At 39.0% G+C, this 17,250-nt stretch overlaps 1 protein-coding gene across 4 annotated transcripts in view; it reads left to right on the top strand.

The window, feature by feature from the left end:
- LOC139716797 (uncharacterized) overlaps positions 1–17,250 on the top strand; it is a 194,949-nt gene that overhangs the window by 96,558 nt on the left and 81,141 nt on the right. For all 4 annotated transcript variants that reach the window (XM_071628325.1, XM_071628326.1, XM_071628328.1 and 1 more), the window contains 2 exons: positions 5,456–5,559; positions 11,308–11,417. In XM_071628325.1, coding sequence (XP_071484426.1) covers positions 5,456–5,559; positions 11,308–11,417 — 214 coding nt within the window. The remainder of the gene's footprint in view (positions 1–5,455; positions 5,560–11,307; positions 11,418–17,250) is intronic.

Here is a 17,250-nt window from a genome sequence, read left to right as displayed (position 1 = left end):
CCAATTCCAGTCACCAGCTGCTTCGTCCAGTATGGAGACAGTTCAGACCTTGTGTTCTCCTGAGTGGCCATAAGTTTGACCGATGCCGTTACATATGCGCAAATGATTTCCTCCTTTATTTCTTTCAGATGTGGAGTGCAAAGTCCTCAAGAGGTTACTAACTTACCTAATTGAAGTGAAATGTCGTAGAAAGTGGTATTGAAGTGTATATGAATTTCATGTTATTAGATATTAATGCATTCATGTGATCATTCATCTGTTCATTCATACATTCATTTATCCGTTCATTCATTTATTTATTCATTCATTCATCCATTCATTCATCCTTTCATTCATCAATCCATCCATCCATTCATTCATTCATTCATTCATTCATTCATTCATTTATCCATTCATTCATTCATTCATTCATTCATTCATTCATTCATTCATTCATTCATTCATTCATTCATTCATTCATTCATTCATTCATTCATTCATTCATTCATTCATTCATTCATTCATTCATTCATTCATTCATTCATTCATTCATTCATTCATTCATTCATTCATTCATTCATTCATTCAGTCAGTCAGTCAGTCAGCCAGTAGTCATTCATTCTTTCATTCATATAGCACATTCAATGTGCAGGGTGTATACCATTTGCTGAGCATTTGTATTCACCGGGGACAAACAACGAGTGGTCGTGTCACTCATGTCTGTTAAATTTCAAGTTGTGTGTAGGTCAGACCATTTCACCAACTTTACAACCCGCTCTTCACAAGGAATTGATGTGTGATCTCTTAGTGTTTGCTATGTCTCTCTCACAGATGGGTCCTGTAGTTTACAATCCCATCATGGGACAGACTGTTTTGCCCTTCATGGAGGGGTTGGCATGACAACAGAATAGATTGCTCAGCTGTCAGACTCAAACCCCAGCCTCTTGATAACAAAGCCAGACATATACTCTTTCCCAAATTACCATCCACAAATCATGTGATCAAAGCTTTTGAAGAGTACAATTTCAGCTTAACCCGTTGAGGACGAGTCCCGAGTATACTCGGGCAGGTGTCTATTGGAATTGCGTGTTGTAGCAAAATCAAACCGTCCTCAACGGGTTAACGGCTTGTGACTTGCTGCAATTTTATTAATCAATATGTTGGCCTACAGGTATGTCCAAAGATTTGATTACAGCTGTATGTATCAGCTGTAGTTTGTTACACAACAGTATAGTGCATGCAGTGGTACACATTATATCACAAGCAAATGTAAATCAATGTTAACCAAAACAAAACAAAACAAAATAAAGCAAAACAAAACAAAACAAACCTAACAAACCAAACAACCTTTTTTACTATTTATGTACATGCACTAGTTATGTTCAGCCAGACCCTGTAATCTGAAATTTGGTTCTAAAAGGATTTTTGTAAGATAAAAGTTAATGGTAACAAAAAAGTGGGCTTGGCATCTAGAAATTTTATGATACATTTAGCTGCATGAATGTTTTATATGTTTATATACATTGTTTTGTGTAGGTTACACCCAAAACATTAAGCAAGTATGGTATGGACAAGCCAAATTGAAGTGTAAAGATGTACACTTGTAGGCTTACAATGCACTGCTTACACCTCACTGTGTGATTCTTAATTCCACATCTCGAGTAGATAACAAGATAGTACATTCAATGTGACGTACAAAACCATGAACAAAACCAACACAAAGTCACACAACCCAATTTTACAGTTCTGATTCAAATGAAATGAAATTGGTCACGTGGTCAGTCTTTAGTTTTTCATATTTTCTTAAAGAACAATTATATTATTTATTTCTTGTTGTATAATGGGCACAAAATTCCATCATGCCAGAATATATTCCAGTGAAGGATGTTAGAATGGCATTCAGTTCCTGAGTGTGTCTGTTTGTGTGTATAGATGTGTGTTTGTGCTAGAAGAGAGAGTTATTTGTGTGTGAGTGTTGTGTGTGGGAGCATTTGATAATTCCCCACAAAATATCAGTGAAGGTTCCCTCGAATATTGAAATCTGGTCCAGCGTGTCATGCGACCTTGGGTCTTCCTCCGCACCCTTGTTTGTTTCACACTTCTTTCCAGCGCAGTCCTCTCAAGAGACAATTTCCTGGTCCGTGCGATCTCCGTCGCGGCCACGCTCAGCAGATTAAGGCGCTGGCGGAGTTGAGCGATGATTTTGAAGAAGCGATCGGGGAGAAGGAGATAATTGGACAGACGCAGCGTGGAAAATTCTATGAAATAGCAAAAGTAGTGTAATTTTGACGTAGGAAGGAATTAAAGGGTAGTGTGTATGCTAGACGTTGGATGATAACATTTCTTTTTCAATAGTGCCAAAGCGTGTTTGTGAAAAAAAAATGGCCTCATACAAAGTAACATCCTTGCCATTATTGAGTGGATTGATTAAAGGTACTACACAAACTCTTCCTTTTATTCGTTCTTTTTCCCTTTTCTTTGCACCTTCTTTCTCTTTCTCCTTCATTTTTTATCACTTTACCATCTTCTTTTAATTAAGTTTTTCTTAACTCTGTTTCTTTTGCTTGTTCTTTTTTATTTCCTTCTCCATCTTGTTATTTTTGTTCCATTGTCATGTTTTCTCTCGTTTTCATTTTCATTCTCTTTCTGTCTTCTCGTTCCATGTCACACTTTCTCTTCTATCTCTGACTCTTCCTTTGTCCATTTCTTCTGTCAATCTTGACGGTCACTGTCTGTGGAAGTGGCTGCTATCCTATTCTATACCTTCACCTATCTTGCGCTCTCATAGTACAAACACAACCAACATCATATCACTTGCCCATGTCTGTCCTTTATCAAATTTACTGATAATTTTCTTGCAAATCTGATTTTACTTCTCATTTTGCCTTTTATCCAAGCCCTGTAATTGTATGAACAAAATTTTGCCATTTCAAAACCCATGGTAAAGTTGTGGTGCATCCTGCCATAGATTTGAACAGTTTGGAAGTGAGAAAAAAAAAGTTGGTTGCATGCATGATACAGCTTGATAGTCCTTGCTTTTCCTTGTACGTAATACTGGAATGATAGCGACGCTTGCTGTACTTTTTTAGATTGAAAGCGTCCCTCCACCTCCTCCTTTTTTCCATCCCTAATAAAAAGGAAAAGAAAAAAAAGAAGAAAAACAACTACAGAAGATGGAAAGGCTTTCAAAGAAAAAGTAGAACTGTAAAACCTTTTTAATGGAGGCGTACCATTGTACTGATGTGCAGTGGGAGTTCTGTGGTGGACATGCTGTCTGTTTCCTTTTTGGTTCCCATGGCAACAGAGTATTAGTAATTGTGACCTCAGTGGTTGTTCTTAGGATGGGCAGGTAATAAAGTGGATAGGTTCTCTGCTCACACTATTCCTCTGAGATCTTCTGGTTGTGTGTTTGATTGCATTGGTCTGAACAGTTGAGAAGTAGAATGTTTCTACCTCTCTGCCTCCTTCACAAGATTGGTGCATTGCAAATTGTCGCGGCTTGTGTATTAATGATATCTAAAGCAGAGGTACAAACAAGCAAGTACCTCAAAAATTGAGGTATACTGTGACATGGAATTGTTCATACATTTCTTGTAATATCATACATTGTAAAGCAAAACTAAAAAGGTAAGGTGTTTTTCTAGTTTGAGAATACATACAATGTTCTTGCAATAGTATCACGGCAGTATTAAAAATGTACAGAGCATGTGAAATTTTCTTTAAAAATTCACCACGAAAAAAAAAGAAGGTTGTCTTTGCTTTTTGTTTAATAGTCATGCTAGTACTTTAGCAATGATTGATAGATAATGTCACTTGCAGAATCTTGGTTTGGAAAGTTTTTTTTGTGGGCATATCCAAGTAATATAAAAATATACTGTGGAAATATTATAAGATATGGCCACAAAAGTGATGATGAGGGTATTGTAAATCAGTTCAAGTCAATATGCATTTTCACTGTATAGTTTCTTTATTGTCTCAAACTTACTACGGTACTTAATTTTGTATGATAGTCCCACATGTGTATAAACTAATTTGTACATCCAAACAGTACACATAGTGCAGGCCTGGCCTCTCTTTCTACTTTACTATGCTAAGCAGCTTTGACTATAACATCAAACGCTCTCCTTAACCTGACTCATTTGGCTGCAAAACACATTCTACGTTTCCATAGCAACAGAATTGATCCATGCTGTTAAGGAGTTAGCAAAGAGGTGAAAACGAGAAGAAGGAGAAGAAGAGAAGATTGCGTGCAAGACAGTTGACGGAGAAATAAATCACAGATTACCTACAGTATGCTTCTGGCATTTTTTTTGCTCATGGCTGATTGCTTTTTACGTTGTAAAGCTGAATAGCGACACACACGTGGCGGCCATAATGCGAGCGTGGCTTTCAGCTTGGCGGGCATGGCGAACATCGCGACGCGTGAATGGCATTGTCTGGCTCGGAATGTTATCGGTTTTTGCCACCAGGCAAACTTCAATGCCACGCTTTTTGTCAAATCGATAATGTTCTCGGGATGCAATGCTGTGGAGCTCGGTGGATATAAAAAAAAAAAAAATGGAGATTGTCCCCATGGAGAAAGAGAGAAGAAAAAGTAGAAAGATGGGGGGAATGAAAAGGAGAGAACGAGATAGATAGATGTGTGTATTGTTGCAAATGTAAAGCAGAACTCACTATTGGCACATTATCTACTCATTATGAGCTCAGTCTTTATGGAAACGAATTTGTCATGACTGACACTTTTACTCTGTTGTGTTTTAAAGAGCTTTGTAATTCTGTGCTATAATAGTCATTGTGAAGCACCTTGAATTCCACAAGACAATGGAGAAATGCCCCTCCCCCCCCCCCCCCCCCCCCCCCCCCCCCCCCCCCCGTACACTGGCATTATGATGATGTCAGTTGAGGAGAACTTGAACTGCATTTACTTTGTATGATGCTAACGCTTGTCTGTTCTGCACTTGTCATATGTGTGCCAAAGAAATGTGGCAAACTGGATACCATTCAATTAATATAAGATGTTTTTGTAATGTTTGTGTTTGTAATGTATGTATACAGTCATCAACATCATTATAATTGTTTACATGCGTTAATCATGTGAGGGAGGTTCATAAAGACATTCTGTCACTATTGACCTCTCTCGAAAACTGATGATTGCTCAAAATCAAATACTGAATTAATTCCAATCCTGTGCAGGCATTTCCTGTAGGGCTCTAGAATAAACAAGGAACTTCCTTGAATATTCACACAAGCAAAATGTAATGGGTGAGCCACACTTGAACAAACTAAAAACTTTCAAAAGATTTTGTGCAAAGCTACTGAAGACCAGTGTAATAATGAAAGAGGATAGTGTAGTGTAAAAGAGATTATTGATACTTTTGTTATCAAATAATATGAATTTTTCTTCTATCTTGACGTTGTCATGTATGACATATTAATCTCTCTTATTGTCTTTGTCCTTCCCGACCTTTGACCCCAGACGGACATTGTCCTATATCTACTGCGGAGTGAGCCAGGAGAGCTGACCAGTGCAGATGGCCTGGCCGGAGCAGTGCACAGCGTCCCGGGGACAGGAATCACTGGGTGAGAGTTGGTAGAATAGAGGCAGGCTGTCTCACATGAAATTATAAGCTTGCATTTTATGTAGTGATTGACTATCAAGTGGTGTTCCCTAAAAGTTTCTGTCACTGTTATGTGTGCAAAAGTCCTGCCTTTACAGTTGTAGCTACTGGTCATTTGAAAGAAAAAAAAAAATCATTGATTTGTCATACAATATACATGAAAGTAAAGCTTGGCATTTTCTCTGCAACTTTGCTCACCACATGTCCAACTTAATAGATATCTCTAGAGGTTACATATTAGATTTGAAAAAAACAAAATGTTTTCTCAAAGCATGACTACGTTGGTGTCTCAGAATAATGCGGCACACAGGGGGTTTCCACCGTGGTACATAAGGAGTTAATACTGAGGGAACCTTGCCATTACCATTAACTACTCACATGTCACTGTACAGTATGTCCAAAAAAAATTACAACGGGACCCCCCCGCAATGATATCTTTAAAAATTGTGAATCAATCTACATACAAATCCAGGGTATGAAACTATAACTCATTGCCCACATCTTACAGAAAACCCCATTCGATTTGCTTCAGTGGTCAAAGAGAAATGAGGAATTTTGTAGAGGATGTCGGGAATGTCTTTTGTCCATGTTCTGTCTATTATTATACTAGAGCATTGAATTGCTAAAATTGGAAAAATTAGACTCATGACATGCTTTACAACAATCTACATTTCTCTGTGACCGCTTAACCAAATTGAATGAGGTTTTCTGCAAAATAGAGCTAAGATGTTATGTTTTAAGGCCCCGAAGTAGCACTTAGACAGGTCGATCATTTTGGATGTTATCAATTCGAAAATTTGATTGTAATTTTTGAGGGACATACTGCAGTATGTCCAACAAAAATTATAATCAGATTTTCGCATTGATAACATCCAATATGATTATTTTTTTTTTCAATGCTACTTCAAGATCTTAAAACATAACATCTTAGCTCTATTTTGCAGAAATCCCCATTCGATTTGGTTAAGCGGTCACAGAGAAATGGGAATTGTAGTAAAGCATGTCATGAGTCTGATTCTTCCAAGTTTAGCACTTCAATGCCTTTATGTGTGAATAATAGACAGAATTTGGACAGAAGAGATTTCCGACATCCTCTACAAAATTCCTCATTTCTCTTTGACCACTGAAGCAAACCGAATGGGGTTTTCTGTAAGATGTGGGCAATGAGTAATAGTTTCATAGCCTGAATTTGTATTTAGATTGATTCCCTATTTTTAAAGATATCATTGCGGAGGGCCGCGTTGTAATTTTTATTGGGACATACTGTATACCATTACACACCTATCTCATAATGACCATTACAGGTCAAACAACATGGCCAGGTAATATGAAACGAAGCAAACAACTGAAAACACTCTTGGCAGATATCAAACTGGAGGAAAATCTTTGAAGCAGTCCTGCTGCACCACAGTTGTCTTGTCATACACTATTATGTATGACATGATGATCTGCCTTTAAAGGCATTATTTTTTCCATTTGCAGATGAAACAAAAATGCAGTTTTGGTGCTTCAAAATAGTTCTAAAATATGAGTTAGGGATAGAAACAACCAATGTAAAAATTAGATTCAGTATTGTCAATATTAAGTATTGTTAAATTATATACAAAATGTGAACAATAGTTATAATAAAAATCTTTCTAGACTAAACTGTCTACAGTTACGGTTTATTGAGAAAAATATTGATATCTCCTTATATTGTAGGCTTTATTGCAATTTTTTATGCCTCCGCAACGAAGTGGCCGGAGGCATTATGTTTTCGGGTCGTCCGTCCGTCCCGTTTTGTTTTTGTCGATATCTCAAGAACCGTGTGGTGGTTTTACATCAAACTTGGTATGAGGGTATATCCTTGGGGGATAATACTTTGTGTGGATTTTAGGGTCACAGGGTCAAAGGTCAAAGGTCACAGGTTCATTTTGTGAAAAAAATTGAAATTTCATGTTTTTCTCCATATCTCGCAAATGGTTCAAGGTATCTTCATGGAACTTAGTATATATGCTTGTACCGATGGGCAGTGATTATCTAGGGAAGTTGGGGTCATGGGTCAAAGGTCAGGGGGTCAAAGGTCAAGGTCAACTCCTCAAAATATCACTACTTTCCTTAAAATGCAATAGGCTGAAGGTTTTTTTTTTTAAACTTGATGTATGGCATGTATTACCCAATATATATTTTTGGGGAAGTTTCTTGCCAAAAGGTCAAAGGTCAAAAGGTAAAAGGTCAAGTGAAAGTGCTAAATTGCACTTTTTCCTCCATATCTCGAAAGTAACTCAAGGTATCATCATGAAACTTACATATTTATGCATGTTCAACCTAACAGTGATTCTCTTTGGAACTGTGAGGTCAAAGGTCAAAGGCCAGGTTTAGATAATGCTATTTTCCCATTTGATACTGAAATTATACTTTTTCTCAATACCTTGAAAATTACTCAATGCATAAACTTATAAAAGGGTCAAAAGTCAAGTAAAAATCATCAGTTCCTCAAATACCTGCACTCTGACATTTTAATCATTCATCCAATTGAACCTAGTTCTAGGAAAGTGAACATTCAGCACATTTGTGTCAAACCTGTCATTTTAATATTTTGCCAATTGTGTGAAACTGTCATCACACATTGTCAAGACATTGTACTATAGACCTATTAGGAGAACCATGCATTATGGCGGAGGCATATCAGTAGCCGTAGCGATATATCTAGTCTTGTTTTTGTCTGGTAGAATGTTTTTTGATACAACTGACCTACACATATGCATCAAATTTGATATCTCAAACATTTTTTGAATCACTGCTCCCAATGGTAAATAGTACCTTTAAACTCATCTGCTGTCGAAACCCACTCTGTTAAATTTCAATGGATTGTCAGTGATTAGTATTCGCCAGAATTACTTAAAAAATGAATGACCATCAGTGCCAGTTTTAGGCTCAATGTCAAATTCATATCACCAGATTTCAGTCATCAAGGAATTTGTATCATATTCTTCATACCTATGTCAAATATCTATTTATCTCTCTGTCTCTCTATCTATCTATCTATCTATCTATCTATCTATCTATCTATTTATTTATCTATCTGTCTATCTATCTATCTGTCTATTTATTTATTCATCTATCTATCTATCTATCTATCTCTCTCTCTAGATCTCTATCTATCTATCTATCTATTTATCTATCTATCTTTAAATACTATCTATCTATCTGTCTATCTGTCTATTTATCTATCTATCTTTATATAACTATCTATTTGTCCATCTGTGTATCTGTCTCTGTATCTACTATCATAAAATCTGTCTACCTGTTTAACTGTCTATCTGTGTGTCTGTCTATGTATTCACCTACTTATCACTCTCTCTCTTTATGTATGTTCTATTATATGTTTTGATTCACATGCATGATGAAGTTATATTTGATGGGGCTGTATATGTTTCTTCTGTCATTTCATTTTTTCAATGTTCTGTATGAACTGGTAACACAGAATATAGATATGTACCTTTTAAAGGGTGTGTACAGTTCTGGTCGAGGTGAAGATTTAGCTTTTAACGTTTTGCGAGATATTCAGAAACCACTCTATGAGATGTCAAAGAGCATCCAGTTCTAAGGGGTATCAAAAGTTTATTCGATGAAAATCGGTTTTGAAATGGCTGAGATATCCAAAAACAAGGTGAAACAAAGAGATCCTAATAAAGTTGTGGCATGTCGCCTTTTATTATTAGCACTTTTTTAGATATCTCAGCCATTTGGAAACCAATTTTCATCAAATAAATGTTGAATCCTTCTTAGAATTACATGCTCTTTCATATTTCATAAGAGGCTTTTCATTATCTCACTTAGGAATATTCAAAACCTGAATCCCTACCTCAACCAGTACTGTACAGTCCCTTTAAGCAATACATACAGCGTATACCGTCACATAATGATATATAGTAGGCTGAAACATGTAGCACAGCTGAGGGCTATATATCAAGGAATCCAAGGAGAAACAGAGAGAAATGAGGGAGATCAAAATACAGGTATTATTTACATAATCATGTTACATATTTCAATCACCCTGTGATGGTAAAAACGACATCGGATACTGAAACAAAATCATAGCCCATTACTGAGAGAGAGGGTGAGATTGAGTTGTTGATCGCTCACTGACTCCATTTTTTTTTTCTCTCACTTCACTTTTGTAATACATTATACAAATAGTAAATGGTCACAGGTGCCATGGTACAAGATTTCGCACGAGGTGAAAGATAGAGGCACTCTATTCAACGAGGCAAAGCCGAGTTGAATAGTGCGCCTCATCTTTCACCGATTGCAAAATCTTGTTTCATTGCACGAGTAAAGACCATACACTATTTGTTTTATACAACACCTCGAACGTCTTGAATTAAGCACAGAAATTGAACCATTTTCCATGAAAGACGAATGAGTAGCTGCACAGTCACAGTCACCCTTTACATTCGTGAAAGAAGCTAGTCAGGTGAAGTTGTTTACAAAAATGAGTGACAAAAGTATGCACTTGTAAGCACGCTTGTAATTGTTGAGTGCGCGCTGCAAATGTTTGTTCATTGTGATATCAGAGCCGTGCGATGGAACAAAAACTTTGAGTCAATCGTAAGTTAACACGGGAGTCAATGGAAATGGGTGACGTCAGACATGCGCTATCCATTTTTGTTCAAACAAAATTGCATGGCTGACAGCCACGGCGTGCGATGGAACTTTTAGCTAAATGTCACATGATGGGTAATCGACCAATCGGATAGCTGCATTCTAATTAGGTGTTGTATAATGTTAGGTATTTTACATCTTCATCACTTCTTTCCCTCATCTCCGTGACCTCCCAGCTTGCACCTCCCCCCTCTCCCCCTTTTTGGTTCATCTTTTTCCTCCTCACACTGACTTCCAAACCCTTTACCTGATTCTCACTCTATTCTTCCTTAAAACTGTCCCTGTCTCCTATTCTCCCCTCTCCATTAGTGCAACCTCAACTTCCAGCTCCTTACTGCCCTTTGACGGTCGCTCTTAGCCTTCCTTCTACTCTCCCTGTGTCGCTTCCCTCCTCCCACTCTCCTCTTTCTAGACTCTTCTTTCGCCAAACAATAGTCCTCTCAGGGTCTACATACACATGATGTTTACGTAAACCTCTCTCTCTCATTTCCATCACTACACAAACTTTAAAACAACTCATGATTATTGATTGCATTTGCAAAGGAAGAAAAATAGCTCTGGGCGTGCCTCATCTGCAATATGTCTGACATGTCGAAAAAAATGAATATACGTAGTCACTCGGCTTAACCTGTTAAAGGCTAGTCCGGAGTGTACTCGGAGAGGTGTCTGTGGGATATGTGTGGTATAGTGAAATGAGCTCATCCTCAATGAGTTCAGTGTTTAAAGGGATGGTATTGGTTGAGGTGAGGATTCAGCTTAAAAACTTTTTGCGAGGTACTTTAAGAAACTTCTTTACGAAATGTTAAAGAGCATACCATTCCAGAGGAATTCAAACTTTATTTGATAAAATTTAGTTTTGAAATGGCTGAGATATAAAAAAAAAAATCAAACAAAGCAATCCCACCTTTTATTAGGATCATCATCATCATCATCATCATCATCATCATCATCATCGTCATCATCATCATCATCATCATCAAGAAACGTTGGGAACCTGAAGCCCCATCTCAACCGAAACTGTACCATCCCTTTAATGCTAAATCTCTCTTTTATATCTCACCAGTTCCTGTCTGGAGCGAAGGAGAGGGGACGTTGTGCAGTCGATATCAGAGGATGACCCCATCTGTGGCCTTCTAGAGGGCGAGACTCTACCCCTCAGGGACAACAGGAGAGGTAGGATGGCGCCCTCGTAGTTCAAAACAAGGACAACTCATCTCTGTTTGGGGGGGGGGGTGTTCACTCCTCACCTTGACCTTTAAGACCCTGTAGCATGGGGATTCATGGAGTGGGGAAGCTGGCCCGGTTTGGATATATGATGCATCATGCGTTACCCCGGGGTACCACGTTGTGTAGCGCCACCTCACGTCCACTCGAGGACAGCCGCAGAGAAATGCATGCGCTTTGTGTGCGTGTACATACACGCTGTAGTCATTCCCATGCCACTGCATGTTATGCATGGTACGCTGTGCTAGCAATAGCGCGTGCTTCAGTGCAGTGCAGTAGCTAGCGCGCGCTAGCTCCAGCTAGCTATCGTGTGTGGCTCACCAAAATAATTTCCCACTTTTTGGCAACCCAGGGTACAACCTTTAAAAAAAAAAAACAATTCAACAAAATGGCTGATTTTTGTTTGGTACCCCAGGGTACCGTATATGTCATCACATATTGGAGAAGCGAGAATTCTCAGAAGAAAATGTGTACAGCTCTATCACTGACCTCTGTTGAAGTACACACACAGCCAAAGAATTTCGACTGGAATTGACCGTTACCTATGAGCGTATGCTTTGATGCACACACAGTGTATTTCCTGAATGGTGCTATTGGTTGTTTTCGAATGTACCCTTGTGGGCAGCAAATGGATTTTGCCTGCCATGAATTCCCATGCTACCGGGTCTTTAACAATTGATGATGCCAAATATTTCCTGTCTCATTTGATATCAAATATTAAATGAAACAAATTTTGAAGAAATCCTTAAAGGGGCATAGTCCCGGTAGTGTAGAGGGCGCTGTTGATGATACTGCCGATCACCGTTAGCATTGATACAAAGATTACCGAAGTTGAGCTGTCATCAAGAGTAAAGTGCGTAGGTGTTGCTAGGTAACGTTGCCTTCGTTGCAATTCTCTGCACATCGCGCAGTCTGTAGTAATGCCAGGGTGCGTGCATATGTGCTTGTTATTATGACATCACAGAAGTTTGCGAAAGCTGTCATCCCCCTCAGCCGAATCATGAGCCGAACTGTGATCGGACCACTGACTTCAGTGGATTGGACTTCTTCGGACTCGGGGAAGTGGGCCAAAGCATAAGCGCTCAAGAGGAGTCGATAGCGTAGGTCTCTATAGGAAACTTGTGCCGTGCGCCCGCGTACGCATTTGACTAAAACACCGGGACCATGCACCTGTAAGTAGTCATTTTCCTGCTCCCTATGATCTCTCAACTTCATCCACAAACCTCTCCCGTCAGTTCCCTCCCTCCTTCCACTATTTTGTGTTTAAAACAAAGTGCCACAGGAGCAACTTTCAGCCACTGCTATCTCCATAGGAACAGTCATTTGGCTTTCAAGACTTTCAGCTTCTGCTAGCTGGTGGCAGTCTTAAGATTATTGTCGTATAATCAGGAAGAAGATTTCTCTATCTCCCCATTGTACGAGAAGGACAACAAACTCTAAAACATTACTGTTTATTACAAGCTGCTTTAGTTATCTTAACAGAAGATCCTCTCTCCTCCTGTAAGTAACACTCAACCCTCACTCTAGTGCTGACAAACTCTTTTCCTCATGAGAGGACCCAAGGGGTTCCGTAGCATCGACAAGGGGGAATGGGCAGTAAACTCTTTGGACTTTTCTGTAAGAAGCAGCCCAGGTTTTTGACAAAATGGGCAGGGCCGGGACACCTTGAGTGGAAGTTGGGTCGCAATGGTTCATGACTTCATCACAGCTGAAATGATATACCGATACCGATCAGATCATAGCAGTCATGTGACATAAACCCACCAATAGGAGACAGCTTACCCAGGGCTCCACACTAACTTTTTTAACTTAATTTCAAAGTTTTGGTGGCCCGAGTGGAAAATTTGGTGGCCTGAAAAAGAAACAATAAAAAACATGAAAAGTCCTGTTTTTTTTTATGAGTCAAATATTTAAGTTTTATCATAGTAAGAACTGGAAGTTGGACATATCTACTCATAAACAAACCCCAACAAAGTCGCAACACTCACTCTCAGGCACTCATTTAGTCCTTTGTATCCATCCTTTAAAGGGACACAGTCCTCACGAAATTTAAAAAAATATGTTGTTGTTGGTACCTCCAATGAACTACTTTCACCAAAAACAAACTTTAAAATCACCAAATAAGCTCGTACATTTTGGTTGAAAAAGTGTGACTCTGCATGGTGAATATGCTAATGAGCAAGTCTTGGCTGAGAGTCATACGTCGTCGATGCACAACTCTTCCCAGCTGTGTTTTGCTCGTTATCCGTACGCTCCCTAGTTTACCCGGATGCATGAAGACGTCGGTGGCTACTCCGACTCGTATTTGACATTGTTTCTACGTTGTGTGTGTGTGTGTGTTTGTATGTGTGTGTATGTATTGTGTATTATATTCGCACGTGTGGACGGTACAACTAGATGATAGATCTACGGTAGATACGCGTACGCACCCCGTACGCGGTTTGCCCTTCGCACTTTTCCAGTCTCAAGCGCAGCTGCAGCCCTACCTGTCGCCGCTCATGCATGTTCTATAGTACGTACAGAGTGTACATATTTGTAGGTAGAAACGATTCTACACAGGCCTGCTAGTACACTACAGGGGCGACCGCATTCAGCGTCGTCTGGTCAGGCTATCTTACATCAGTAGTTTTGCTCGAATCGTGCAGAAAATTTGCCAGGAAAATCCTTTTTTCTGTCCCAGACCAACAAAAGTATCGTGAAAGGTGAGCTGTATGGCTGGGAAATATCGGTACAACGATGCCGAACATAAGAAACTTAGGGCCTACAAAATCTCGAAATCGTGTTGTGACCTACCTGTGCGTGGACAATTTGTGAAGCGATGTTTTTACGTGGACCGGCAGGCTGTGGCCCTCGGTTATGAACCGAGAAAACTCCTGAAACCAGATGCAATCCTGACCATTTGCTCACATGAGTTATAAAACAGAAACACCTCGAGCATCGACTTCGAAGAGAACCGAGGGAAAAAAGCGTAGAGAGGTAAGGAAAGTGGCTAGCTATGTTTAATTTACCGTCGTGGGCCTGCAGCCGGGGTTGGACTGCAGTACAGTGCCACTGAGCTAGCTGCTGCCAGTGCCGACTGGACATGCACGGCAAAGTGGAGCGAAATCATATCCCTACGACCCCCTGTGTTTACCCTTCCCGGCTCACGTCATATTTTTTTTTTTGAGGAAAGGCGATTATCTGACTACTTACAGAAATATTGAGATACAAACAATATTTTCTTTGAAGAATTCGACTCTCTCATGCACAGGTTATCTTCGGTTTGAATGCCAAAATCGACTGGACGGAGTCGAGTGTACTGTGTATGTATACATTGGTATGGTAAGGATTTGCGCGTGAGAGTGGTTTCTAGGCTAAGAAGTATGCAACACGGACGGAAGCTAGAAAACGACCGTGCCTATTTGATGTCAAGTTCATGGTATATTTGGTTTAAAAATACATATAAATTTATGTTTACAATATTAATTTTTCGTAAATTACATATATCTAAGCTTGAAATATTTTGTTTGAAATTATAAAACTACAAACTTTCACATTATATGATAAAATTGCAACTAATCATTTGAACACTTAAATTGGTTTTTAGAGGCACGGCTGTCAACTTGGTGAGTAGGGCATGCACTACGTAGCATCTTTTTGCCAGCTCTTTCACGATCGCTTGCAGGAATTATTTTTCAAAAATCGCGTACGGAGACAATTTTTGATGTCCAAGCGTATAAATTGGTGAAAGTTTATATTTTTTACTCTTCTTAATTATCAGTACAGTGAAAATCTCAGGACTGCTTCCCTTTAAACAAAATTTAACTACTAATTTCCGGCGCAAAAAGTTACAAATTTATTGACATACTTTTGAAAAAATTTTGGTGGCCTGAGGCGGGCCACCAAATTTGCCCTTTTGGGAAATTTGGTGGCCCGACTTCTGTTTTTGGTGGCTTCGGGCCACCGGGCCACCGTTAGTGTTGAGCCCTGGCTTACCCCATGGTGACTGAAGTCCGGAGCATTTGTAGAAAATGGCAAAAAGACTCGGCAAAAGCTCTTCTTTTCTCCAAGTGCATGCATGCTTTAATTGTGAATTCATGACCCTGGTTTTTTTTTTAAATCAAACATCATTTTGACACAACTGTAAACATAAAAAGAATTTTTGAAAGAGTTACATCAACTTTCATCTTGCGTGAGATAATTTCAGACTCCCCCTCCTCCTCTTCATCCCCCATACTCTTAACCCATTGAGGATGGACTGATTTTGCTAGAACACGCATTTCCCATAGACACCTGCCCGAGTAAACTTGGGACTTGTCCTCAATGGGTTAAGTCGTTCCGATAGTCTTTTAGTATGCAATGTCACAAAATATAAAAGCATGTTTGAGGAAATGGCAGATTCCTTTGCTCCTGTCCAAAAACGCAGACAAGAAATATTCCAAATCACAAGAAAGTTTTTGCTCCATTTTCAACAATGCCCTCCAGCAGAGCGGCCATCATGGATGGAAAGTGGAAGCATTCCCAAGATGACAGAGAGATTTGACTTGTGGTTGCTGAAAGAAATTGAGGGGAAAGACTCACTACAGTGTTGGTATGAAGCATTAAAACAAAATCTGAGTGAAATGGAGAGATATTCATGCATTAAAAATTTCCATTTATGCTGTCTGACTCCCATGCTTTTCTCATGTTTGTTTGTTTGTTTGTTTTTTTTATCATTCTTATTTCAAGCCTTCACCAGAATCATGTTTTGTGCCAGAACCAATTATCTTTAACATCTATAATTGAGAATCTTCCTCCCAAGTGTTAAACCTTGTTCTGCTTTGTTAACAATAATAATAATAATAATAATAATAATAATAATAATAATAATAATAATAATAATAATAGTAATAGTAATAGTAATAATAATAATAATAATAATAATAATGATAATAGTGATAATAGTGGCTACTTGTATAGCACACAGGTCCACCTTTCAGTGCTCAAGGCACTTCAAAAATGAGAAGATAGATATATACATACATGTATATATACATGTTCAGACATGGCAACAGAGAAAAAAATGGCAAACAACAAACAAACATATACCAGATAAAGAATACAATTGTTCCGAACATTATAGACAGCAATTACAGTCCTCAGTGTGAGAGGTAACAGATATGTATTAAGTTTGGATTTGAATATTTCTGTAGATGACAGTCACCTTAACTGAATAGGTAGCTGATTCCACAATTTTGGTCCCATTTTAACGGAGAAAGTGTGATCACCCCATCCATGTTTTACTCTGGGTGTTTGGAGTAAGAATGCATCTGATGATGAACGTAGACTTCGTGTCGGATTGTATTGTTGAACAGAGTCACGTAGGTATACGGGGGGGGGGGGGGGGGGGGGGGGGGGAGAATTAACTGATTGATATACATACTGGAGTGCTTTCTTTGCTGCTTGGTGCAGAAGTCCAGAGACTAATGGTCAATGAATAGAGATTAGCCAGTCCCCTCTAATCCCATCTAATCCCTACTCTGCCATCATGGCCTTCCTGATTGGACAGAGGCACATTGCTACACCTGAGTTCGCTTGGTAACTTTACAACTAGGTCAAGCTTGGAGGGATCGCTATCAAATGTTGATGAGAAAACTCACCAAGTGAAGCTAAATGCCTGGGCACATGAAGCGCGTTGCCTAATTAGTTTTTAGATGTATGAGAGGATGACCTTGGCGTCTGTAGAGTGACGGCCTTGTGGTTTTTATCTGGCAATACTGCATGAGAAACAATACATGTGTGTCTGTTACGGCAACTCGATATC

The sequence above is a fragment of the Diadema antillarum genome, unplaced genomic scaffold (genome assembly GCF_040938485.1).
Source record: "Diadema antillarum isolate AM-2024a unplaced genomic scaffold, OU_Dant_1.0 scf00000070, whole genome shotgun sequence".
In the NCBI taxonomy this organism is placed as follows: Eukaryota; Metazoa; Echinodermata; class Echinoidea; order Diadematoida; family Diadematidae; genus Diadema; species Diadema antillarum.
The sequence above is the reverse complement of the archived record's forward strand: the minus strand, read 5'-3'. Positions and strand labels throughout refer to the sequence as shown.